Here is a 26,227-nt window from a genome sequence, read left to right as displayed (position 1 = left end):
AATCAGATTGAAAAACTGTTTGTGCAGTTTCAAACCACATGTCATAATTAGTCACGGTTAAGTACTTTGCACCAGATAATAGACACAATGATACACCAGTGCTATGGAAACTTAAGCCTTTATATATATTTATATTGTTTGATTTATTTTGTGATCAAGTGTACATACATTGTACTGTGCATACAATACTAATCATGTTCCTAAGTACTGTCACAAACCTTTTACATATACAATGTCCTTGCAACTATTTCAATTCCTCACTGGAAGGATGCTAGAAGACTGTAAAGGTGGGTACAGTGTGATTCTGGTTCATGGCTGATTGTGACTATACCATTTTGACAATGTGCTATTTACACTGTACACAAAGACAAAGTCAAAATTGTCTTACCTCAGGTATAGCCAACTCCAGTCCAACCGTTCACGTTTTCCAGCTCACCTCGCAGGTACACAGGTGCACTCTTTACTGACTGACACATTTTAAAAGATCCACAGGTGGAGCTAATTACTTCACTTGCAATTGTGGGCAGTATTCAATGATAAATCTCGCTGTGTGCAGCGAATCATCCTGTTTAGGATTCGCTGCATTCCGGAGGGCTGGCTGCCACTCGCTCTCTCCGTATTCAATGTCGGAGGGGCGAGTAGCCCCTCGCGGCGAATCTTAACCCCTGCAGCGGACGAGCGTCCGCGGCAGGGAGCCATGGGACGGTGGCAGGCAGGGAGATTGAAGTCTCCCTGCCTGCCCCAGAACATATGTGGGGGGGAGGTGGGCTCCCCGGGACCCAGGCAGCACAAGCTCCCCCCCCCCCAGAGCCAGCAGGGGACCGGGTATAGTCACTGCTCCTGATCATGCATATGTAATGATCGGGTGCAGTGAATATATGAATATCTAATGAGCAGCTCGGCTCCCGGCCCCCTGCTGGCTGCTCAGTGTAAAAAAAAAAAAAAAATATATATATATATATATATATATATATATATATATATTTTTTTTTATTAAAATATATATTCATGTGCTATAAGCACATGAATAAAAATAGCATGCCCCTTCTCAGAATAAAATTCCAGATTTTTTGACACAAATTAAAACAACCTTTTATTTAAAAAGTTCACATTCCACTTCTCCATGAAAAGATGGAGAATTGCTACACGGAGAGACACGGCGAAAATCACTCAGAAAGACGGCGAGAAGTGCACATTGAATAGGGTTGCTCGCTTTTGGAGAGCAAAAGTCTCCGTCCAACGTGAGAAAAGCACAAACTCGCCATAAAACATGGCAAATTTTTCTCATTGAATACTGCCCTCTGTCAGGAGACCTGGAAAACGTGAACTATTGGCAGCTCTCGAGCACTGAATTGGCTACCCCTGGTCTAGCTCTACTTGCTATACTGACCTTGCATTGGTATAGCATACAGGGTTAACACTGTGCAATTTTGGCCAAAATTGCAGTGTGTACACAGCTAAACCACTGTATGTGGATTATTAGGCCAAACACTGCTAAACATGAACAATACACAAATCAGTCCAATCCATGCAGTAGTACGGTTTGTAAAGAAAATCAAATAGAACCACCCATCATAGTTTCCTGGCTTTTAAGCATAACCTGCCCTATGCTCTTTGAACTAATGCTGGTTCTAAAACTACAGGGGGGGAAATGCATGCGGTCTCCCTGTATTTACAGATGCAGCATCAGGCTCTTGGACTGGTCCTGGTTCCAAAAATACTAGGGGGAAAAAAGAGGTTTTTAACAATCAGCACAGGCCTGCAGAAAAGAGTAAGGTAATGACACTGCTGGGGACATGTTAATAGTGAAAACTGTACAGCTCTGACCAGGGTCCCACCCATATGACACCCAGGGCTAAAGCCTCAGACTATCCACTGACACCCCTGGGCAGTGGGTACTGAGTTGATAGAATTCTTATGTTTTACCTTGGGAATTATAAGTCTCAGCAAACCTCCCCCACATGTTGTTACAAGTACCAGAATGCTGGGCATAAAAGGGCCTGCTAGTACCTGTAGAGAAATATAAAAATAAATAAATACACACATACTGTGAAAGTATATGTATATTAAACATTCATGCACTCTGACATATATACAGATGGAGCAGCTCTCATTAGAGCGGCTCCAGGTGAAAGGATCGCCAGCCCCTGCCCTGCGCCAGAATGGGACATGCACGCACGAGCTGCTCACATGCCCCATTCGGCAATGGTATGTGTGAGCCGGCCGCCGGCCCACCCTCCGCCAGCTAGGGGGATCTGGAAAGCATTCGGCAATACTGAAGGCGGCTCCATCTGTATACATATACTCCCCTACATCACACTTTGATGTCTTCTACAGTGGTAAACCATAGGGGTACCTATTAAAAAAATAATCCACTGGTTATGCTGTGCCATCAATGGAGGGGAATCATCTGGTCCTCCCACATCTGCCATAAACCTTCGATGATTACGATTAATCAATGGTCGGCCCTCCCTAGGCCATAGCACGGTGTCTCACCACACTATTTTATTCTTCCACCAGGCCGTAGTGGATGGTAGGGCATGAAATACCACCTTCCAAACCTGTCAATCTTCGGTGGTCAACCCAATGCATGTCAAAATAAATGAGGCCCTCCTGAGTAGAATGAAAGTGAAATTCCCAGTGTGAACTTGAATAAGAAGCTGGCCGAATAAGAAGCTGGCCGAATAAGAAGCTAACTTCAGCCTCACGGTGTAGTAGGGCCTACACCAGGCATTCCCAACCACGGTCCTCGTCACACCAACAGTGCAGGTTTTAGTGGGGACTAAGTAAAAACCGGACCCGGATAAGACATCGGAACGCCGGACCAGACATCAAACTCTGCATTCCGGAGCTTATAGTGTCTGGTCCGAGGGGTGTCCCATGCGGGGGGTGTCTTGTCCGGGGGGATGCCTGTGATTGCTCACACCAGGGACATGGGGAAGGGGAGATTACAGCCTCCCCGTGTGGTCTGGACCGTTCCAGTTTTTATTACACACCGGACCATGCGGTGAGGCTGTATTCTCCCCCCTCTCCTCTCCCAGGTGACAGGTGCGAGAGCAGCCTCATCAGATGGAGCACCCCCGGACAGGACACCCCCGGACCGGATACTACATGCTCCGGAAAGCAGAGTTTGATGTCCAGTCCGGCATTCCGGTGTCTTATCCGATTCCGGATTTTACCCATACCCGGTTTTAGTGATCTCCAGGCTTCAGCACAGATGGTTTAATCAGAATTCATTTAGATACTAATTTAGTCACCTGTGCTCAAGCCTGGATATCTACAAAACCTGCACTGTTAGTGTGCCTTGAGGACCGTGGTTGGGAATGCCTGGCCTACACACATGCCGATATTAAGGCATTTTCTAATCGAGGCTACTGTAGGTCGCCCTACACACATCGGCATGTGTGTAGGGCCCTTTAGGCTATCGTGGATTTTTTCTCACCACTTCCTGCATAGAGCCCTCATCAGGCAGTTACTTATATTACAGTTCACAACCGGTCAGACTGCGCCTCCACTACCAGCACACAAACTGCACAACCGACCGCACCCCTCATATGCCGGCAGCACAGCCCCGCCCTGCGTGCGTGACTGTAGTGTAGCTCTGGTAACAAGGACAGAGCAGACAGTCAATCAGTCACACACCTCCGTGTTGACTTCAACAGAAAGGAAACAGGAAGCAGGAACAAATCACTCGCTGCACCGCCTCCCCCTTCCGCTAGTGGTGGCAGCATCTCGGCTGGCCCCTAACTCCTGCTCATCCTCCGGCAGACTGGGACGCTCCCCAATCCGGTGGCTCTCGTCGTGTTATCCGACATGGAGGAGCTGGTCCCGGGGAGTCCCCGGTATCTACTGCGGGAATTAAAGGGCTTCACGGAGCGGTGCCGGAGCCGCCTGGCCGATCTGTTACAGGAGCTGGGCTGGGAGCAGGAGGCCGCGCACGGAGAGCAGGTCGGTACCCCCTCTCCCCCCGTGTCTGTTGCTGCGAGATCCCGCGGTGCCCGTACAGTCGGGGATCTGGGAGAGACTGCTGGGGCACTGCAGCTACCACTTCGGGGCTGGTGTAATCCCTCATCCTCACCTGTTTGCTACATTTTACTGCTGCTACACAGCCCAGCTCAGGGGCAAACGCAGGATTTTATATATATATACGCGCACACACACTTTTCTATATTGAGGACTTTGCGCAGATTGGTATAGTGTGTATATATATATATATATATATATATATATATCTCTATCATGTAAACACATACCATACTTACACACATGTACATGCATACATACACACACAAATACCATACACCTATACATACATAAATACACACACAGCATGTGCACACATACGATACATACTTACACACATCATGTACACACACACATATGATACATACATCATGTACACGCAGGGGTGTAACTAGAGCTCTGTGGGCCCCATAGCGAAACCCAAATAGGCCCTTACATAAAAAAAAAAAAAAAAAACATACTCCGCACTGCAGTCACCCCTTTACCAATACACTGTGGTGCACTACAAGTTTTTATCTGCTGGAGGGGACAGAGAGATGCAGGACAATAGGGAGGAGATAGATGATAAGTGGTAGGGAGGGGATAGAGAGATGCAGGTCGGTAGGGAGGTGACAGTGAGACACAGGGTGTTAGGGAGGGGACAGAGACGTAGGGAGGTGATAGATGCTAGGTGGCAGTTACGCTCTAGAAACCAACACCAACAATCCCCAATTACACATACATATGATAAATGATTTGAGATGACCTATACAGTACACAGTACTCCCCTCAACCTGCAGCTGCTTCACTGAAACCTCCTGGCTGTCAGAGTCTCTCTCTCTCTCTGGTAGTGCTGGCAGACCAGGAGAGCATCATTTGCAGTGACTAAGTCCCATCTAGGCCATGGTCATCTTAAACTGTTCCCCAGACTGTACAATACCCTACCTCCACTGGCCAGTGGCCACCTGGACACCACCCCCTGCGTTGCGTGTGCAGCTACTCGGCATCAGCGGTCACATGGCCCTCCCACCGGCTAGTACCGCCCCTATATGTCATAGGTCATACCCGGCATCAGAGTCGTCTGGCATCAGTCTGCCGGACCCCCCTTACAGGTCGTGCCGCCACAGCCTGGCATCAGCGTCACTGGACCCGCCCCCTCGCTCAGGCTGCTGCCAGTGGTCAGCATCAGTGGACACTCAGTCACCTGGACCCCAGCCACATCTACTGAGAGCATCATGGTCTGTGCCGCGGTGATAGGGACCCTCTGCAGGCCGCTACCCGCTGTCAGGGCCAGTGGTCACATGGCCGCCCACCCGCCCATGCTAGATATTAGCAGTGAGCTTGCACTGCTCGTGCTCTCTCGCAGGCCACAAGAAAATTATATAAATGCGTGGGGCCCCATAGCAATTGCACCATATGGAAAAAGGGGGATTTGAGACCGCGCTAGCTAAGAAGATATGCAACAGGTGTAGTTAAAACATTTATTACTGGAAATATAAATATAAAAACTGTATAGTAAAAATATCAATAAAATAAATCAAATTATCACAGATAAGTACAGAGAGCGTTTTTTTTTTTAGCAATTGCACCCACTATAGTTACGCCACTTTGTACACACATATAGCCTACATACACGCATTAGGTACACATGCCATACATACATACACCTTGCATACACATCATGTACACACACATTATGTACATATCCAGCCATCAGGAAAACACACACATCATGCATGCATACATACATACATCATGAACACAAATCATACATACACACACATGTAAACATAGCATACACCCTCCACTATCAAACAAACATCAGGACAGTTCCTGAGCCCCAAACAGTCTGCACAAGGCTGTTTCTAAAAAAATCATCAACAGCATTGATCGACGGGCAGGGGGGGGGGGTTTCTAAGTACTCGGAACACCCCCCTGCGTGCGCAGCTACCCCTGTTTTATATAGGTCATCAGTAAGGTCATGGCTGTGTGTGTAACCCCAACACCCCAATCTACATGTTCTATGGTCTACAGTGTGTAATGCAGTGCAGGAGCAGTCCTCGTACACTGTTTTGGGTCCTCGCTGCTATGGAGACTCTCCCAGATCAGTAGTGTGCCATATTCTTCTTATAATATTGGGGCTCATCTATTATGCATCACATATTCAGGGGTAGATGTGTGACACTTCCTGCTTCCCCTCATTAACGAGGCCTGCATATCGGCCTGCTATCATTTAGATAGCAGCGCCGATATGGCTGCTTCTTACATTAGGAAGAAGCGGTATCCCTCCACATAACATGCGCTGATACTGCTTCCCCCCCATTACGACAGATGATAAATCTATCCCTCAATGCAATCTGGCGGAATCATAAGGCCCCATCCACTTGTCCGATGGGGGCACTTTTCATACAATTTTAATGCATTGTGAGTGATTGCATGAAAATGCAAGGTGCATTCCTGTATGCCTCGCATAGCAATTGCTAATTTCAGTGGTTGCCACGAGGATCTGTCTGATCTGGCAACCATGAATGGGATTGCATTCGATACATTGTATGCAAAAGGACCAAATACAATGTATATGCGATTAAGGAGCTGCCGGGTGAGTTGGTTTGGTATGGCATGCGATACCTCCCATTAGTGCAGGGGTAGGGAACCTCAGGCCCAGGGGCCCTATCGGGCCCCCGTAACCGGTCTGAGTGGCCCACCTGGCAGCTTTGCAGAGAGTCAAGAACGGGGGAATTCTAGTTTTCACAAGATTCCTCTTAATAGCAGCTGGAGACTGTCAGTCCTATTCAGTGGCAGCCGCCGGAGCGTTGAACGGCTGCAGCAGGACAATTTGTAAGAATTTTTACATATGGACCCCAAAGGATCTTTCCCCCCCATACAAATGGCCCTTGGCACAAAAAAAGGTTCCCCACCCCTGCATTAGTGGATGGCAGGGCCGATTTGTCCATCTGGATTGGAAGCACCGCCTCCCAATCGGTGCACAGAGAGCCATGGGTCCAGCGCCTCTCGCTGTGTGCCAGTTGGGTCCAGGAGAGACGGAGACATCCCTTACTTGCTATGCACCACTCCAGCATGCCAGGATCAGCAACACACGTATGCCCGGCTTGTGCACGTGCATGACTTTAGCATGCATGTGGACAAATGCGATGGTCTATACGTAGACCGAGTCTGACCCTGGTGGATGGGGGCCTTTACCGACCAGGATTGCATTGCAATATGCAGTCCCATCAGTGGTATGTATTAGCAAGCACACAGGTTCACTGGGGCTCTGAAAGGAGCCTGTCCCTGCGATGTGCCCTGCCGGCTACCAGGGGGAACTGCAGCCAAACCATGCTGCACACCGGCCTCTTCAGGGCAGGGTTCCAGAGGAATCCTCTGCCTGGCCGGCAACAAAGCTGCAAATATGGAATGAGAAATGTACCCCTTTGTCTTTGTTTTACAGAAACAGTGTCAATGGGCAGTTGCTGAGTGTTCAAAGCCCAGCGCACCCAGTGGCTTGCAACAATGCAACTGACTATGGATCGTGGCAACTATGTACTTTACTACATCTGTATGCAGCTTTGTTGCTTCCAGTTATGCAAATGATGCTGGGCGTACATTGTGGTATCAGTTGGATTCCCTAATAATTGTCCTATGTGTTTGCATGACCTATGTGTTTGCATGACCTATCTCAAAACTCACTTGGCCGGACATGTAGAATAATCCAGCATGTCCGTCCAATGTAGTATTTTTGGAGTTGAACGTTGGCACATCGCAGCTCACCAACTGACATTCCCCTGTTTCTTTATGGCGGGAAGACGAAACCAGCATGTCTGCTCCGCTATGTAGGAAACAAGATATCATGGATATATAGGGGGGGTAGTGTTCACTCTAGGAGTGACAGCGGGCAGGGCGCCTGGGGGTGGACCGGGCACTCCGACGTCACAGCTGGGGGCGTGTCCGGCCCGGTGACGTCATGAAAGGGGCGTGCCCGGGCCGCCGTTGTCATGAAAGAGTCGTGCCTGGGCTGCTGTCATTATCAAAGGGGGCGGGCCCCACCACCACCATCATCAAAGGGGGGGCGGGCCCGACCCCTCCGAATCCACTGTGCTGCCGGGGAAGCGCCGGGCATCGCCGTCTGCGGCGATGCTGAGCTTCCCCGTGAGGCTTTATTAGCGGGGCGCTGCGAGAGGGGCCGGGTGCATTTTGCCCTTTAAAAATCGGGCAGGGTGCAGTGCCCTGCCAAAACAGCCTAGCGGGAACACTAGGGGGGTATTCAATCTCTGTCGAGCTTTTTTTTTTTTTTTTTTGGTCAGGCTTTTCATTTTACTCGCCCTAAAAACTCTTACTCGCCCTAAAAACGTTTTTGCATGCTCGTCTATTCATTCTCACATTTTCTCGAGTTTCAAGGTGAGCTCGCAAGATTTCTCGTTTAGTTTTGCTCGCTTGTCGAGGTGATAAATGTTCAATTGTCGAGCCATTTTGGTCGACATTTTTCTCTATTTTGCAGCTTACCTATTCAATGTTGAAGATTTATTGTCTGGTCGATGGGTGTATTGTACTTTTTTACCATTTTTCACTCACCTCTTTCATGAGTTGTGTTTTTCTAATTTTTAAACAAAAAAAGAGTTTCTGAAGGCTGATCTTTGCAAAACATAAAAATAAAACATAGATGTAAATACATGCCAGTGTATAAGAAGCTGTAAGCGAAACTAGTGGACGCTACTTGGAAGTGTTGTGAATTGCAGTTGCTGCTGTGTGCTAAAAATGTTTCCTCTTGAACAGTTTTTGTTCCTTTTACTATATGCTAGCAAATCATGTGGAAAATTTAACAACCTTTTAGGTGTTTCATGACTTGTATTTATGATGCAAGGGATCATGTGCACTTCAGAGACTTCAGTAGTTCTTTAGTTCCATTGCAGGTGGGGCAGTCTTGTGAGGCAATCGATGGTGCTGCATCATCAATGGTGTTCACATTGAAACGCAGCTAGGACGTTCCTTATGCGAAACAGGCCAGCCAATGGGTCCCTCTTGCTTGCCTGAGATCCCAGTGTAACATTGCAGGTGGCAAAGCCTTGTGCGGCAATCGATGGTGCTGCACCATTGATAGTGTTTACATTGAAACACAGCTAGGATGCAGCTAGCCAGGATCACATGTCACAAGCATAAAAGGACATTATTGGAGCTTTGCATACACCCCTAAGGCTCCCCACATACAGCGCTAGAATTCCAACTATACTAATAAATTCAATAGGATATCATAGAAATAGATCTTACCTGCAATGGAAATTAGTCCAGACTGGATTTGCAAAGATGGGCAAGATGCTGGACAGTGCGCGTGAGAAAAAAAATCCTTCCTTAGCTGCCTGCAGGAAGACACCGCAAAACTGCATGCATCCCAGGAATGGCGCCAACCCACGAGGTTCATGTGTTTTTTATATAGGCGAGGTTGTGGCCCGAAGGCGAGATTGTACAATGTTGCGAGTTCGGGGCAGACCAAACGTCGTCAGGAGGGGTCAAGGAAGATTGACAGTTTGAATAGCCGAGATCTCGAATTGTCGAGCCATTTTTTTAGGTCGAGCAAAACTTAAAAAACTAAAGCTCGACTACTTGAAGTGTAACATGTGAGATTAAATACCCCCGTCATACTCTGTGAGATGTCTTGCAGTATATTGCGGCAATACCTGCTGAGTTATAGGCGGTCAACAAAATGTTGCTCTGACAGGGATTTTATTTTGCCATGTGTGCCTAGCACAGTGGTTCCCAAACTTTTTTGAATCACGGCACCCTAGAGCATCAAAATGTTTTCAAGGCACCCCTAGGTCAAATGTTTCTTATTGAGAGATTTAGAAAAAAATATTAAATTGCATTGTGTCTATTTGTCACAGTTATCTGGTGACGGTCAGGATTTGCTTCTGTTTGTCCACATATATATTATGATTGGCAGTCACCAGCACTAGTTTTGCCTGTTACATTGACCATTAATAATATGAATTGATCCCGATCCACTAACCCAAGGCACCCCTGCAAGTGTCCTGAGGCACCCCAGGGTGCCTAGGCACACAGTTTGGGAACCACTGGCCTAGCATTTGTTGCACATTTTTTTAATAAAATTGATGCTGATTCACCCATGACCAGGAGCCACAAAAGGGGTGATATGGCGCAACTTATTTATATAGGGAAATATCTCAATTCTTGTCTGTCAACTTCTTGTACACAAAATATCTACCACCAGTTACTATCATTATATTCTGCATTATTAGGTTTTTGTTTTTTTCCCACATTTTCCTAAGGCAAAAAACTTAAATCCCTGTATTGCAACGTCTGATGTCAGCAGATCTGTAAATTTTCAGATGTTTCTTCACATTTCTACACATTTTATTTTGTTCATTTCTGTCCGTTCATTATTTTTCAATCTGACTGATAAACTTTATCCCTCGCAGGAGACTGCAGTATGTCCCTATGATGGTAATCATAGAATGGCCAGGGCATCTTTGGAGAAACATGTCCTCGTTTGCAGACGGCGAAAGCTAGGCTACACAAAGGAAGAGGTAACCTTTCATATAGACCAATACCATATTCGTATAGACCATTGGTGGGGAACCTCAGGCCCGGGGGCCGTATGCGGCCCCCGTAGCCGGTCTGAGTGGCCCTCCTACCCACCCGGCGGCTTTGCTGGGAGTCAAGTAAAGGGGACTTCTTGCAAGAGGTCTGTAGTTCTTGCGAGATTCCTCTTAATCAACAGCAACCGGAGACTGTCAGTCCTATTCAGCGGCAGCCGCCGGAGCGTGGGACGGCTGTAGCAGGACAATTCGTAAGAGAAATTTTTACATATGGCCCCCGAAGGATTTTTCCACCATACAATTGGCCCTTGGCCCAAAAAAGGTTCCTCACCCCTGGTATAGACCAATACCATACTTATGTACATTTTAATGTTTTTGGTCACGCTTAATAACCAGGCTACAATTTTAACCAAAGGTTATTCCTTTACAGGCAGAAGTGTATGACTCTCATTTTTACCATGAGAAGGCCAATATACCGTCAATTATACTAGGTATGTATTCTATCTGATTTTTTGAAGACTATTTTTGAGTACTTTAAATTGCATATGTAGCATGCCATAACAGTACTATATTAAAATGATAGTCACCTTGTGGGAACTTCATACATTAAGCAACTTGGCATAAGATATGTCAGTTTGTTAATATCCTGTTTGTTTTATCACTGTTTCCAATTGTAAAGCGCAACGGAATCTGCTGCGCAATATAAGAAACTAAATAAATATTGCACATATCAGTAATGTTATTTGCAAAGAATATGGGATTCTAATTAAAGTGAAAAGCAAGTTGGTTGTTTTTAGATGTTGCGCTCTTTAAATATCACACTGTGCAGCCTAATCATACACCAAAAGGAGAGACACACCAACTCCTTAACATATAGGCAGGTATTCAATGCTGTGGGCGAGTGGTGACAGCGAGCAGAGCTTCCTGCTTGCTGTCACCACTCACCCTGACAGTATTAAACGCAGCCCCCTCATACGCCAATTCCCCCTCGCTCCATTTTTTGAGCGAGGGGGAATTGGCATATGCAGCTCCTGAACCAGCGAGACTCGTGGCTAAATACAGCGAGTTTCCTGCATTAGCCGCGGGTCTCGCTGTTTTGGGGAATTCTTGCTGTCCTGTGATGGCGAGGATTTCCCCGGAACGTTGACTGGAGCGAGCGGCCGCCGCGGGGGTTAAACAGCGAGGATCGCTGGTTTTCTGCAATCCTCGCTGTTTAACCCCCTCGCTGGCCGCTCGCCGCGGCATTGAATACACCCCATAGTGACAAGAACAATGAGTATGAAAAATGGCGCTCAGGTAATATACGATGCTCAATAAATTAGTTTTTTTATAATTTATTTCATGAACAATAAAAAAAAAAAATGGAGATAATAAAATATAGGACAGTGGACACTTTTACAAAGTAAGCACAGTAGGATTACATAATCCCAAACAAATGGGAGACCTCACCCTTGTATGGTGCTGTGGTGCCATATAGCAAAGTGTGGAAGCCGAGCTATTATGCCCGGTGCCACCGCAGAGGAGTTTTTCCCCAGAAAATGCTTGTGCAATAAAGTGTCCGTACTGCACTTTCAGCACGGATACTTTATTGCACAAGCACTTTCTGGGACAAAACTGTCTGGGATGGCGCCAGGCATAATAGCTTTTTTTTTTGTTCTTTGTTTAGAAAAAAAGTATATTACCTGAGCGCCATTTTTCATACTCATTCTAATTAAAGGACAATAAAGTTTGCACATCCTCTCCTCCACTCTATGTTTACACGAGTTCATAATGTTCATTATCTTGCAAGATATATGCAATCATGCTCTCTGCTCTAGATTAATAACTTAATAAATATTTAAGGCTAGAGACACAATTTAAGGTGCAGTACCCATTACAATTGTTGGGTGCGATGAGATGCGCGCTCCAGCACACATCTCATCGCACAGCTCAAAAAGTGTGCTGCACATACTTTTTGTACTAGATTGCATCTCATTGCATCGCAAAACGTAGATGTGGTCTAGTCCAAATTGCATACAATAATCTTATCGCGTATAGGCACCTTTAGGAATATTACCAATCTCACAGGTAAAATAAAACTTTTTTTATTTTATTTTTTTTAAACAATACTTATGTTTTATTAAGATTTTGTTGTCTGAGGTTTTTATTTTTTTTTGTTATCCCCCACAGCAGGAACTGTTACTGCTACATTATATACTAAACCACTCTCTTGAGCTGAAGGCAGTTGCAAAGGAAATTGTTATAGTGTATTATATTTTACTTTATTAACCACTTGAGTAGTATGCCCGAAAATTTTCCGGGCTCAGCTGCGCTGCTGCAGCGGGCTGTCCTGGAAAATTTCCGGGCATACCACTAAGAAGAAGGTGTGCGCCAGTGGTTCCTGCAGCTGTGCACCACTGGCGCATCACCTGTCCGGGCACCCCCCCCCTGTGGCCACTCTCCTCTCCCCACCACTCATATCGCTGCCCCTCACCTCTCTGGCGATCGTACGCCGGCTGGAGCTCTCGTGTCCTAGCCGCCATTAGTTGTAGCAGTAAGCAGGCGGCTGGCCGCAGGCTCGGGGATGTTCGGCGCGGCTCGGACTCGGAAGTTCAGGTGCCCGAGTCCTCTCATGCTGCCCCGAACATCCCTGTGCCTGCCACATGTTATGAACAAAGGCTGGGGCGGTGGAAGGGCCCGGAAGCTCCGGCATGCAATCCCGGAGCAGAGGGGAGGGTGGTCCACAGCTCTGTGGTGAGTTTTGCTGGGGCAGGACAAACCTGGTAGATTTGTCCTGCCCCAACAAAACTCACCACTCAAGGGGTTAAAGTAGTTATTGGATAATCCCCCCCCCCCCCTTCTATACACTCTGTTTTATGCATATTTTCATAATAAAAATTGTGTATTTTTAAACTCTTGTTAAAGTCCTTTTTAAAAAGAATCAAAATAGAAATACAGAATTATAATAACATATAAAACAAAGCGCTCTCTGCACTTTTTAGACATTCAAAAAAACACAAAAATAAGGGGGAAGAACTTTTAGACAGATTGAAGCTGTTCATAAGAATCACATGAGGGATTAGCGCTGTCGGGTTCACGTTTTTTGCGTAATAGAATTGTGTTGTAGGTTTTATTAAGCCATCTGACCTTTCCTGACATTGTGAATTTATGCAGGATGTATTGTCGCATATGGTATCCAATACACCCCACCCTTTTCCTAATTCGATATTTTAAGAATATACTTTTTAAAAGTTCTGTGCAGAAATAAAAGGGAAGAAACCACACAGGCTTCAAATGGAAGTCAATACAGTATTTAAAATAAAAACATAAATAAATTAAAAGATGATATTTGCAGTATTCCATCACTTTTGTTCATTGTGTTTGTGGAAGCACATCTCCTCCTCATGAAAGCATTCTAAACAGGACTGTTCAGCGGTTTTCAGCTTTACTCCAATCCCTGTTTCTATTTGTAATCCCAACAGATAAAGAGAAACAATTTCAGATCATCAAAGATGCCATGAATAATGCTGCCAGCACAAGTGAAGCTGGCTCTTGGGACAAACGTAAGTAGAACAAGAACAGGTCTGATTTTATGAATAAGGTGTTGAATAAGTAAGATAACTACTTGAACTATCTCTGATAAAGTGGATCTAGTATTTACCATAGCAACAATGCTACAGTTTGTACAGTCTTAAAAAGCCTATACAAAGCCATGATAGTTGTTTTTATTTTTATTAAGGTGATTTAATATTATGCAACTATTTAGAGTTTGGCCTATGTGATAGCAACATTATTTATAAAGTTCTGATTATTGGGACATCAAAGTGACAGTGTAGTTATATAAAACACATTACCTTTAGGTAGTTCCTCCATGACCATACGGTGCTCATTTTGGCCACTAGATGGAACCATCTTACCAAATATTTTGACTAAGTTGTTAATTGGCACATTTTAAGTCCTAAAAATATATATATTTTTAAAACAATATATTGTTCTAGCAGTTATGCTGGGTACACATTAGTGACAAGGATTCATTCCGCCATTGGAACGAATCCTCATCAGCCCAGATCGCCTGTACGCACTGGAGTGTTCTTAATGAAGGACTGAACGATCACTGCTATCTCCTTTGTTAACGTGCATGGTGTTGCTATTGATGTTGCTAGGTTTTAAGGTGCTGCACCTCAAACCTAGCGGCATTGAAAGCAACTGTGGGAGCGCTCATGTCGCGCACACACACTGGGTGATATGCCAGCCTGACCGAACAGCATGTTGCCAAGTGTGTACCTGGCTTTAATGTTTATATCCACCTGTGATTATTTCCATTGTTCGCAGTTCCGTAATACCTTGCCTATCAATAGACGTTCTGCCCAAGTGGCAGTGTTTGGTTTCTTATTCCATATGTTCAGTAAAGCAATATATGTTTGATTCTTTGTTTCCACAGCAGGGGTGAGTATAGACCGGCAATAGCAGCCTGACATGTCACAGAGTGGAACCACTGTGCTTATGTGCAGTATCCTTTTACAAATGATATCCTTTTAAAAAACAAAACAAAATGCCACTTTGTTTTAAATAGTAAACACTGTCAGGTGGAGGATGCCGTCAACTTTGTAATTTTAGTTTTTTTGAACATATGTAGGTATATTGGAGATGCAAACCATATTTCCTCCTTTTTTTTCCCCACATTGTGGGGGAAAAATGGTTTTAATATACTTATTCGTTTTTGATCAATGCACATAGGGGGGGAAATTCAAATGTTTTATCCCCCCTGATCTCCCATCTAAAGTGACCGGTGATCACGAGGCGATATTCGAATTGTGAATTTTGACACGCACTTGGTGCTCATTAAGGTTAGGTTTAGGCACTACAAGAGAAGTCCCATGTGTGCGCCCAAACTGGTGACTTTTCTTGTCTTATACGCGCCTGTCATCCTAAACATTTGCCCACCAATGGCAGACACACCTGGCACGCAACAATTGAATTCCGCCCTTAATTTTAAATAAAAACTAATGTTAACTCCGTGTTTCTGTTTTAATCCTGTCTAGAAGAATTTGTAGCTCCAGTTTCAGCTTTGACTTCATTTGGTGTTACCTGCTTTGCACATCTGGGCACCCAATTGTCACCCATTCTCCTTGGTAGTATTTATTTGTCTGTCAGTTACAGTAGTATAGACAGCCAATGTCCATGCATTCTGTAGATAGCCCATACAGGACTGAATTCTAGGCTTAGATCCAAAGGATCCCAAACTCTGTCCCTAACGGTACTTTGAGGGCCACGTTTGGGAAGCACTAATCCAGCCATTTCTGAGCATAATTTTTGTTGTGGTTGATGCTTGTGTGCTTTAACCCCTTACCGCCGCAGCCTGTTTTTGCCTTCCTGACAGAGCCCTTTTTTTCAAATCTGACATGTATCACTTTATGTGGGGATAACTTTTTATTGCTTTTACTTATCCCAGTGATTTTGAGATTGTTTTCTCGTGACACATTGTACTTTACGTTAGTGGTAAATTTTGGTCGATACAGTCTGTTTTTTTTTGTGAAAAATACCAAAATGTCGTAAAAAAATTGAACATTTTGCAATTTGCAAAATGTTAAATTTTCTGCTTGTGAGACAAATAATCATACCACTCAAAATAGTTAATAACTAACATAGACCATATGTATACTTTATGTTTTAATCATTATTTCAACCTCCTTTTATTTTTTTTGGACACTAGGGGGCAGCAGAGTCAAAATTATACACATAACTCATAAAACGCTGCAATTGGCTGTTCACATTTGAACAGCCAATCGCAACGATCGCCGATGGGGGGGGGGGCATCGCTGCCCCCCCTGGGCAATGAGGGAAGATGTCTGCTGTCAGGGACAGCAGACATCGTCCCTCTGTCACCGTGTCTATAGACGCGGTGACAGTTTAATGGCATGACGTACATTTATGCCATGTGTCGGGAAGTACATCCCGACCATGACGTAAATGTACGTCAAATGTCGGGAAGGGGTTAAGCAGAGAAGCATCCCCATGCTATTCTGCCCCAGCCTCCATGTTTATAATGATAATTTCATTTATATAGCGCTTTTCTCCCATAGAACTCAGTCACTTAAAATACATAAAAAACATGGTACATTGAACAAAGGCATTGGAATTGCATGAAGTTGGAAAACAGAGAGAATGAAGGACTTAACATAGACAGCACGTTACGCATACTGCTGGGTTGGTGCAGACATTTTGGGTAATAACTTCTATGGGGGTTATATATTCCAACCATAAAAGGTACCAGGCACGGCAGCCGTCTTGGGCGCACAATGTAGGATTACCTTGGGAGAAATAGGTCACGCCCAGAAGAGATAACACTGATGGGTGGTTTCAGCATCCTAGTGCTAGTGTCCCACTGTAACCATCAGGTCCATGTGTTTTTCATCCTATCCGCAGGCATACCAAATAAGGCAGCCATTTTGGGTGCCCCATGATGGTTATGCTGTAGGAGATAAGGACACAATGCACATATGGGAAAACTGATATGTATAATAGTATGATAAACTCTGCATTAATAGAGCCACAAGTAGTACTTTCTCTGTGTACACTCTAGCACCCTGCAACTCCCATAACCTAGCCCCTCCCCCCCACTCAGGGTGCCGCTCTCCTCCATGATGGCTGTTGCTTGACACTTACCAGAGTATGCAATCTACCTCCACTTGGTATTTTCTAGCTAGGTTTGGGAAATTCCTCAGTTTTGGAGGAAGGCTTGTTCATTGCAAATGCACAGCTATGCCTTGTTCTCTTTTTGTAAATGGAATTCTCACTTACCTGGAAATGAACTAACCATCTATGTAATCTCTCAAATGAAAGCCTTTGGGTTTTGTTTATTTGACGTTGGTGTAATATAGTGTTGATAACAATTCGGTAATCAATTCGGTTCTATATTGTATGAAATTCAAAAGGGTGCGCTTAGTTTCTATAGCCATATAATATTACTGGAGCAGCTTTGTTTATGATTTGGTTTCAGGCAAATGGTAACATTTGGTTTTCAGATTTATGAATTACTTATGATCGTAATATGTGTACAGTTAACTTGTTAAGAGTAAAGATTGATAACTTGATTATCCTGTTAACTTTTTAATAGGTTATTTAATAGTTGAGGGTATAGCAGCCTGTTATGTTCAAAAAATGATTAGGCTTTGGGGCATTCCTGTCATATACAAGATGCCTGTTTTTTAACTTAGGGGGATATCCTATGTGCAGTGGTAAATGACTTCTGCTAATAGGCTATTCTATTAGCTCTGATGCAGTGCTTATCGATGGTTTGGCTTTACCTGCAAACTGAAACCAAATCACAGATAAATGACCACCCCCCCTCCCCTCCCCCAAAATGTCGCCATGGTTTAAAAAAATAAATAAATTGTCCCAAATGTCGACAGTCCACGTGGACACCGAAAAAGTGCACCGCACTGCGCTCGCCATCCAATCCCTGGAGGATGGTCGGGCATGAAGTAACACTTGTTGGCAAGTTGGCTTGAAAAACTCCATGTCGACCTTTTGACTGTCAACCTTTCCCAATGTCGACCTAATGCTTGTGTCAACATTTTAGCCCTGTTGACCTTTTTCATGTGTCAACCTAAGGCCTGTCCACTCTCAGTGGTCGGCCCTAATGTACGTCAATCTAAGAACCGTATACCTCACAGGCCCTATATATATTTTTTTTGTATGTGAGAAACAGGTTTTGATAGTATAGGGTGATTTTAAAAAACATATTGTGTGAAAAACTTATTTTGACACTAATAGCGTGTCTCAATTAGCCACGAGTTTTACAGTGTGACTAATTGCCATCACACATCCCAGCAGCAATTAGTTACCCCAAAAGAAATTGCAATTCAAGCGCAGAAACTCACTTATTCCACACAAACTGCAGTCGATGGTTATTTATTCCCCATGCCCAAACTTTTATTTTTAATAGGAGCACAAATGAGCTTTCTTTCTAATGTGCTGAAGTGCTCTTCCGTTCAGACTTTTTATACTCCATTTGTGTTTGTTAAAGTTGACCCATAATTTCCACAGTAAGTACATCAATATGGCTGTTCTTATGTGCTTCAGGTGAATACTCGTCCTCACCTGTTGAAGTTCCTCTGACCCATGGGCGTGCCGTCTGTGACCTGAAACCTGCAGATCGCCTGGCCGTTTATGACTATGTCATACAGGAGACAAAGAAGCAGAAATCTATTGCTGAGAAAAATGAATCCGATCTGTTTGAGGATTTAACTTCAAAGATTAACCAAGGTTTGTTTGAGGTTGTCTTGCATAGAACAGGGATATTTCTGATACTAGTAAATGGACCTGGCATCTCGCAAGTCACCTCAATCTCCCCCCACCCATTCGTCCAATTATACTTACCGCCTGTTCTCGGACATCTTCTCTGAGTGGTCTGTCTTTTCATTGTGGCTGTGCTGATGCACATTGGTAGCCAAGGTGAGCTCTCCTCACATAGGGAGTGATCTAGACAAGCATGCCACAGCTGCAATAATATTACTTCTATCAGTAGTTTTATTATGTACATTAATAGATTTATTTTTACATATTAAAGGCACTATAATGTAAGAAGTTGTTAATGCTGTATACAAGTAATCCTATCAACTGTAGCTAAAGTAGAGTCTATCCTGGTGAAACCCAGGATTATCAGCCCCTTGTTTGGTGTAACTTGTATGTTGTCTTAGATATCCACAGGGGGGTATGCAATGTGTCACCGCTATTTCCGACGTGGGAAATAGCGGCGACTCCCTATTCATTGCTGTCTTTAACGACAGCATTGATGCGGGATCACGGCAGAACGGGCCTGACTTCAGAAGCCGTCGGGCCCGTTCTGCCGATAACAGCCATGGATTGTCACAATCCCGGCTGGAGATCGATAATCCACGGCCGTTTTCACGGCCACACCCCCTTGGCACTGAGCGGCAGGCGGGACATTGAATCCCGTCTGTCGTTATGCGGTCGATCTGACCGCAAACGGGCCAGAATCACGACTGTCGACGGGGATTGACAGCCGGGATTCCAGATTGCATACCCCCCATAGTATTTAGTAAAAATAGTTCAAAATTTTTATATTTTAAATTGAGATAAACTAAAGTTTATGATTCTTTTAAAGATGATGAACAGAAATGTCCAAAGTCCCACCTTGAAATCATGGCAGAAATGCGGGACTACAAAAGGAGACGCCAGTCATATAGGGCAAAAAATGTTCACATAACTAAGAAGTCTTATACAGAGGTAATACTTTGTGTTTCTATGTGTTTTCAGAATTTTTGTAAAACTAATAATTAGCTGGTATCCCCACACTAGTACAAAAATCGCCTGGAGGTTTTCTATATCTTTTATGGGTGACGAGAAGGAAAGGGTTTTATTTAAAAAAAAATATATTATATGTAAACTTTGTTTCGTGTATTGAGTATAGCAGTGATTAAAAACCTTTTGTGGATCTCTGGGGCAGGATGTAATGAAGTCCAGGGGTCTGATTCAGACCTGGTAGCAAGGCTGCAATTTTTGCAGATGGACAAAACCATGCTGCACTGCAGGTGGGGCTGATGTAACATGTGCAGAGAGAGTTCGATTTGGGTGGGGTGCGTTCAAATTGTAATCTAAAGTGCAGTGTAAGAATAAAGCAGCCAGTCTTTACCCTGCACAGAAACAAAAGAACTCCCCTCCCAAATCTAACTCTGCATGTTACATTTGCTGCCTTGTCCATTGTCCATGCAGGATGCTCGTCAGTCATTTACAAATCATAGTTTTGACTTGTAAAATGATTGGTTATTTAAAAAAAAAAAGTTTGTCCGTCATCCTGCACGGCCAAAGGACTCTTACGTCATTCCATTCATTACATGTTCAATAGAATTTTAGGTACTCTTTACCTAGAAGGGCGCCCATCGTGGCCATCTCGGGCATTGAATGCACTAAAAAATCGGGTGCGATGCGACCGACGAGATGCCCGCGATTTCCCATAGGGAACAATGTTAAATGTCTCAATTGACCCAATTTTCCTGTTCATTGCCTCAATTGACCCGATTTTTCCATAGGAAACAATGTTAAATGGGCCACAGAGGCCAAATAGGCACCCTGAAGTGTGAAATGGCCACCCCAATTGTTAACGCCACCCCACGATCAACGTCAACCCGAAGCGTGGCGAGCGCAGCGAGCCCGCGAGGGGCGGCGGTACGCCTCCTACGACCTTTTCATACCCCCACTATCCACGTCGGCGTGGAGTTGAGAATAGAAAGTGTGGCGAGCGCAGCGAGCCACCGAGCCCGAAGCGTGGCGAGCGCAGCTCGCAGGTATCCGTGTCCCCTCGCGGGCTTCACAGCGGTCCGCGTCCCCTCGCGGGGCTCGCTGCGCTCGCCACGCTTCGGGCTCGGTGGCTCGCTGCGCTCGCCACACTTTCTATTCTCATCTCCACGCCGACGTGGATAGTGGGGGTATAAAAAGGTCGTAGGACGCGCACCGCCGCACCTCGCGGGCTCGCTGCGCTCGCCACGCTTCGGGTTCACGTTGATCGTGGGGTGGCGTTAACAATTGTGGGGGCCATTTCACACTTCAGGGTGCCTATTTGGCCTCTGTGGGCCATTTAACATTGTTTCCTATGGAAAAATCGGGTCAATTGAGGCATTGAACAGGAAAATTGGGTCAATTGAGACATTTAACATTGTTCCCTATGGGAAATCGCGGGCATCGCGTCGGTCGCATCGCACCCGATTTTTTTAGTGCATTCAATGCCCGAGATGGCCACGATTTTTTACTAACGATGCCCACGATCAAAATCGTGGGCGCCGTTCTAAGTAAAGAGTACCGAATTTTAAATAATTTTGTCCATTTACTTTTAGAATTCGAGTGTTTGCTTTCTTTGTCCCAAAATAGAGCAGAAAAAAAAGCAAAACCGTTAAAATAAGCCTGTTGAGCATAAATCAACTATGTACATATGTTTTTTTCCATAGCGCATTATGTTTTGCAATTTGCCAAACGATGGTATGAGGTGTGCACATTTACTATTCTTTCTTACAGATAATAAGGGACGTCATTAATTTGCATATGGATGAGCTAAGCAGCAAATGGCAGGAAGATATGCATGATGAAGCGAACTCCTCTATTTCCTCTTCCTCAGTGAGAAGGTATTTGCAGTATCTGTCTCTGTAAAATGTGTTTTGTATCACTATATAAAGGCTTAGGCCAGTATTCAATGCCTCAGATTTGCCGTACTTTACAGCGAATCTGGCAATTCGCCTGGGTAACGGCGAATTTTCTCTCCTAAAACAATTCGCCCTATTCAATAGAGACAATTCGCTGAAAATGAACAGCGAATATCTGTTGATTCGCCGTGTGCAATTCGCCAGTGGTTTTCAATGGGGTTTTTAGTCAAATTCGCTGAGAGTGTATTCAATGCTCAAATGGAGAACTGCTTTCTCCAGTGATTTTCGCCATGTTTTACCGTTTTGCAATCGTGATCTTTTTTAGGTGAACTGGAATGTGATCTTATAAAAATAAGGTGTTTTTTTAGGGTGTCAAAAAAAATCAGATTTTTTTTTTTTTTTTTTGTGAAGGGGCATGCTATTTTTATTCATGTGCTTGCACATGAATATATATTAAATATTTTGTATCTATTTATTTTTTTAAACAATTTTTTATTTTTTTATTTTTTTACACATTCGCCAGCAGGGGGCTGGGAGCCGCTCAATAATATTCATATATTCACTGCACTCTGGTCCCGATCATTGCATATGCAGGATCGGGACCGGTGAGTGCAGGGGCTACTATCCCAGTCCCCTGCCAGCTCTCGGGAGGGGCTCTCCCTGTGTCCCTGCCAGCCCTTCTTCACCCCCACAGTGTCCGGCGCAGGGAGGCTTCCATCTCCCTGCCTGCCACCGTCCCCCTGCGGCATTTGGCGGAAGGGTTAAAATTCGCTGCCAGGGGCAGCGAGCCCCTGAGGTGTTGAATAGGGGGTGAGGGAGGGCTGGCAGCGAATGCACCAGTCGTCCGAAACCCGGCGATTGTGCAGCGAATCCAAAACAGGATTCGCTGCACAGGACAAATTAGGGCATTGAATACCTGCCTTAGTTGAAAAATACTGTGTTGCATCCACCACACCCTGCTCATTCTCACACAATTAACATGCATTTGATCAGTAGTGAAAGTGCCCATACACAGTGCGTTTTGTGTGCACATCACATCACATAGTACAAAAAGTATCTGGCTCCCGTACTTTTTGGACTAGATCACATCTGCTTTAGCAGATCACCTGCCTTTTAAATGAGATGCAATGCGATCTAGTCCAAAATGCATGGTGCGCATCGCACAGTGTGTAGGCAGCATTACAGAATACTGGATTGAGGAAAGGAAGTCGCTATTTAAACTGTAACAAACGGTTATAGTGTGAGTAACATAATACAGTAGATTCAGACCATTCCATAGGAAAACCTGAAATATGTTACTGAATAATTATTGCTACTGTTATTACGCCCTATCTCTTTATCTCTATCTATAAATATTTATTTTATCCTTTTAGAAGGGATCAGCAACGATCTCCATCTGTGGAATCCAGACAATCTGCTGGAAGTCACAGGGATAGACATCGATCTGGACGCAGGAGAGAGCGGAGCAGGAGTCCGCACAGACATCGCAGTAGGGATACAGACAAAGATTCTAGACGCAAAAAAGACAAGTAAGATTAATTTTAGCTACAACTTTACCCACCACCTCCAACAATATAGATGTACTACAAAATTACAATACTGCTGGCACATAAATTAGATGTTGGTATTTATTCTATTCTATCCTCTTAAATTTGGACTAGCAGCTGTTTCCAAAGCTCTGCACCCTGTGTGTACATGCTATGAGTATTGTCCTTGGATTACATGCTTCTTTAAAGGCTCTTGGTTTTACTTTGCAAGAAACCAATAAAAATTGTCCTTGTGCATTTTCATTCGAAAATCTCTCCAGCCCTCACTACTAGACCTTAACTTCCTTTGAATTTATCTGCTGGAAACGTTTTTCACTAAAGGACTAATCTATTCTCTTCTGGGGGAGCACTTTCTACTCCACCTCCACATGAGCTAGCATGGGAACGAGACCTAGGGCACTCTATAGATTTCAAAGAATGGGTTGAAATCTGGGACAATGCCACTTCCATTTCAATGTGTGTGGAAAGTTAAGAAAAACTTATATAAACTTCTATATTGCTGCCTTCTTTTTTTAAAACTATGTCCCCAGACACTTTAGATAGGTGCTGGAGGGGTTGCACAGTGGAGGGTACATTTATACACATTTGGTGGTCCTGCCTAAAAATTATCAACACTTCGAGAGAAGTTAACACCCTACTCTCGAACCTATGTGATGTTACTATACCCACTGATCCCAGATATTTCCTGCTACCCTTACCTCTCCCCACCCTTACACACCATCAGAATAAACTACTCCTTCACATAGCATCGACTGTGACATGCCAAATTGCCTCTCACCGGAGAAAACCCTCCCTAATCCCAATGCAAGTGATTATATCCTGGATTTGATATGTTTATAAAATGGAGTATATAACCACTAATATATATTATACATGTCCTTTAAGAAGCTTACTAAAGCTTGGTCCCCTTGGTTGACCTTTCTTTTTGAAACACCATTAACCTTAGCATATTCCCTCTTCTCTATAATGTTATATTTAAAAAAATGTTTATTTTCTATATATGAACATCTTTTTCTCTTTCTTTCTTTCTTTGTTTCTTTCTTGTTTTCGGTCTGTCTTTCTTTCTCCCACTTTTTCTATTCTGCCTATTCTCTCAATACTACTTCCTATATTTCTCTGTTGCTCCCTCTGTTTTTCTCACTACCTCTTAGGTCTGTTCTGAGTGCAGTCTGTCACGCCACCATCCAGTGGTTCTCTTTCCTTCTTTCTCAAATAAAATTTTGAATCACATTATTGTAAGCTAACTTGTTGCTGATTTATTCTTGTATTTTGTTATACTTGTTCTTTTATGTGATTCATTTAATAAACAGTGTTTAAAAAATCACAAGGACAAACTACTTCCCTTGGAAATTTGGTTCAATTGAATACTAAAATATTGCTGCTTTAATTTTAGGAATGAAGATAGACACCACAAGCGAAGAAAGAAAAATGACTAGCTACTTGTTCCTGACTCTGGGCTTTGTAAATAAGTTTTAACATTAAAGATTTTTCTGACTTTATTTTATTTGTCTTTTTTGTCTTTTTTTGATGCATTTGAATGTAGTATTGGTATAAAACATACATTTAAGTGTAGTTCTAGCATACTTTATATTAAAAAAAAAAGTTACAATGATAAACTTGGGTACTTATAAATTCAGATCAGTTGTTTAATTTTGACAGAGAAGTAAAGCAGTTGAGGGTCTGTTCTTTTAAAAAAATAAAAGAAATGCCTCTTCGTTAATATACGCACAGGAGTGTAGAATTAAAGGGAGGATTGACATTTTCATGGCCCTAAAGAAGCAAGAAAAAAAAATGTCCACACGAGATCATATACAAAACATCTCTTCCCTTCTTGTATAGGCTTATATAGATTGAGCCACGCTCATCTAGCCTGCCTATGAATGGCACGCCAAAGTGTGCCCAGTCTCACGGTAGCGCAATAAGTTGCACAGCTTGTCATATGGCGTTATCGGATGAGTGCAATACCAGCGGTTATGCACCAGATACGCATATGTCAGATATCTAAAGTTATACCAAAATAATCCACATTGTGCGTGCGTGAAGTGCCCATTGAAATGCACTATAGCGCAATATCTACTTTACTGTACAGTATGTTAAATAGACATTTTCAGAAAATACTATTGCATAGAAGTGCATCTCATTACTCTATTTATAACCGGCTATGGGGATAAATGAGCGGGTATACAGTATGGTCACAGTAGCAGGGTTGACAAAATGGCTACCGAGATTCAGCCAGGGCTTCATGGGAGCTCACTGGGAGTCTACATTCAATAAATCGCATGTAAAAAAACGGCACATCAAGTGCCAAATCACATGTCAGCCTCCCGGGAAGCTGCCAGGTGGCTCAAGGGGTCAATAAGATGCAACCTCTCCCCTCTGAAAAGTTGCATAGTGTATCGGAGCCTTTAGGTTTTCATGACTGCTAATTTCCAGCAGTTGAGTTTCTACCAGACATCATGCTAGAAATAATTTTTTTTTATAGCTAAGAAAGACCATGGCCCTCTTCATTCCCATTAATTGTCAAAAGTAATGCCTTAATTTTTATTTTTGTGTCCTCCTTACAAGATCTCAAGCCTCCAAATAACTGACTGGTTTGGTCTTTACAATCTACAGTGGCTAGGTCTACAATCTATAGGTCGACAGGAGTTTCATGTTTTTTGTTGTTGCCTATGTCAACATAGGTAGGCATGGACAGATATGTGTACCGCTCGGCATGTAATTAGAATCTAACTCTATGCCCATGTGGATGGTAAATTATGAAGTTGGTTTTTGTGTAACATGCCCCTCGCATGGCTCACTGCGCTCGCCATGCTTCTTCACATTATTATAACCAGTCAACATGAATTTTGAGTCTGGGTTCTGCATCTGATTTTTAATTCTTCCACATTACTAATTAAAGAAAAAATAGTTTTACCCCAAAAAGTTTGTACAGATGTTAAGAACATTTCCCTATTTTCATACTTTTATTGTATGTAAACATAAAACAAACTTT

General features: G+C 43.8%; 1 protein-coding gene and 1 long non-coding RNA gene across 3 annotated transcripts in view; one reads left to right on the top strand and one right to left on the bottom strand.

Annotated features, from left to right (window-relative positions):
- LOC146080549 (uncharacterized) overlaps positions 1 to 3,978 on the bottom strand; it is a 37,857-nt gene extending 33,879 nt beyond the window's left edge. Inside the window, exons 1-2 of one of the 2 annotated variants that reach the window (XR_014474905.1) lie at positions 3,643 to 3,978; positions 1,927 to 2,010 (exon numbers count right to left, since the gene is read on the bottom strand). This is a non-coding gene — a long non-coding RNA (uncharacterized LOC146080549). Of the gene's footprint in view, positions 1 to 1,926; positions 2,011 to 3,442 lie in introns of both variants that reach the window. The other variant, XR_014474904.1, reaches the window with a different exon arrangement.
- On the top strand, positions 3,560 to 24,734 carry SNRNP48 (small nuclear ribonucleoprotein U11/U12 subunit 48). The gene is made up of 9 exons (XM_083187969.1): positions 3,560 to 3,948; positions 10,431 to 10,538; positions 10,981 to 11,041; positions 14,012 to 14,092; positions 18,615 to 18,797; positions 19,660 to 19,781; positions 21,564 to 21,670; positions 23,062 to 23,217; positions 24,629 to 24,734. The coding sequence occupies exons 1-9, from the start codon at positions 3,814 to 3,816 to the stop codon at positions 24,669 to 24,671; spliced, it is 996 nt and encodes a 331-aa protein (XP_083044095.1). The 5' UTR covers positions 3,560 to 3,813; the 3' UTR covers positions 24,672 to 24,734.
- Positions 24,735 to 26,227: the final 1,493 nt, after the last annotated feature.

The sequence above is a fragment of the Crinia signifera genome, chromosome 5 (genome assembly GCF_055691185.1).
Source record: "Crinia signifera chromosome 5, ASM5569118v1, whole genome shotgun sequence".
NCBI classification, from domain to species: Eukaryota; Metazoa; Chordata; class Amphibia; order Anura; family Myobatrachidae; genus Crinia; species Crinia signifera.
Note: the sequence above shows the minus strand (reverse complement) of the source record. Positions and strands in the feature narration are given on the sequence as shown.

Bases quoted from the DNA above. Each gene is read 5' to 3' on its own strand.
- SNRNP48 (XM_083187969.1), top strand. From the start codon at position 3,814: ATGGAGGAGCTGGTCCCGGGGAGTCCCCGGTATCTACTGCGGGAATTA. The intron at 10,539-10,980 runs GTAACCTTTCAT...ATTCCTTTACAG, and splicing joins TAGGCTACACAAAGGAAGAG to GCAGAAGTGTATGACTCTCA. The intron at 14,093-18,614 runs GTAAGTAGAACA...TATGTGCTTCAG, and splicing joins AGCTGGCTCTTGGGACAAAC to GTGAATACTCGTCCTCACCT.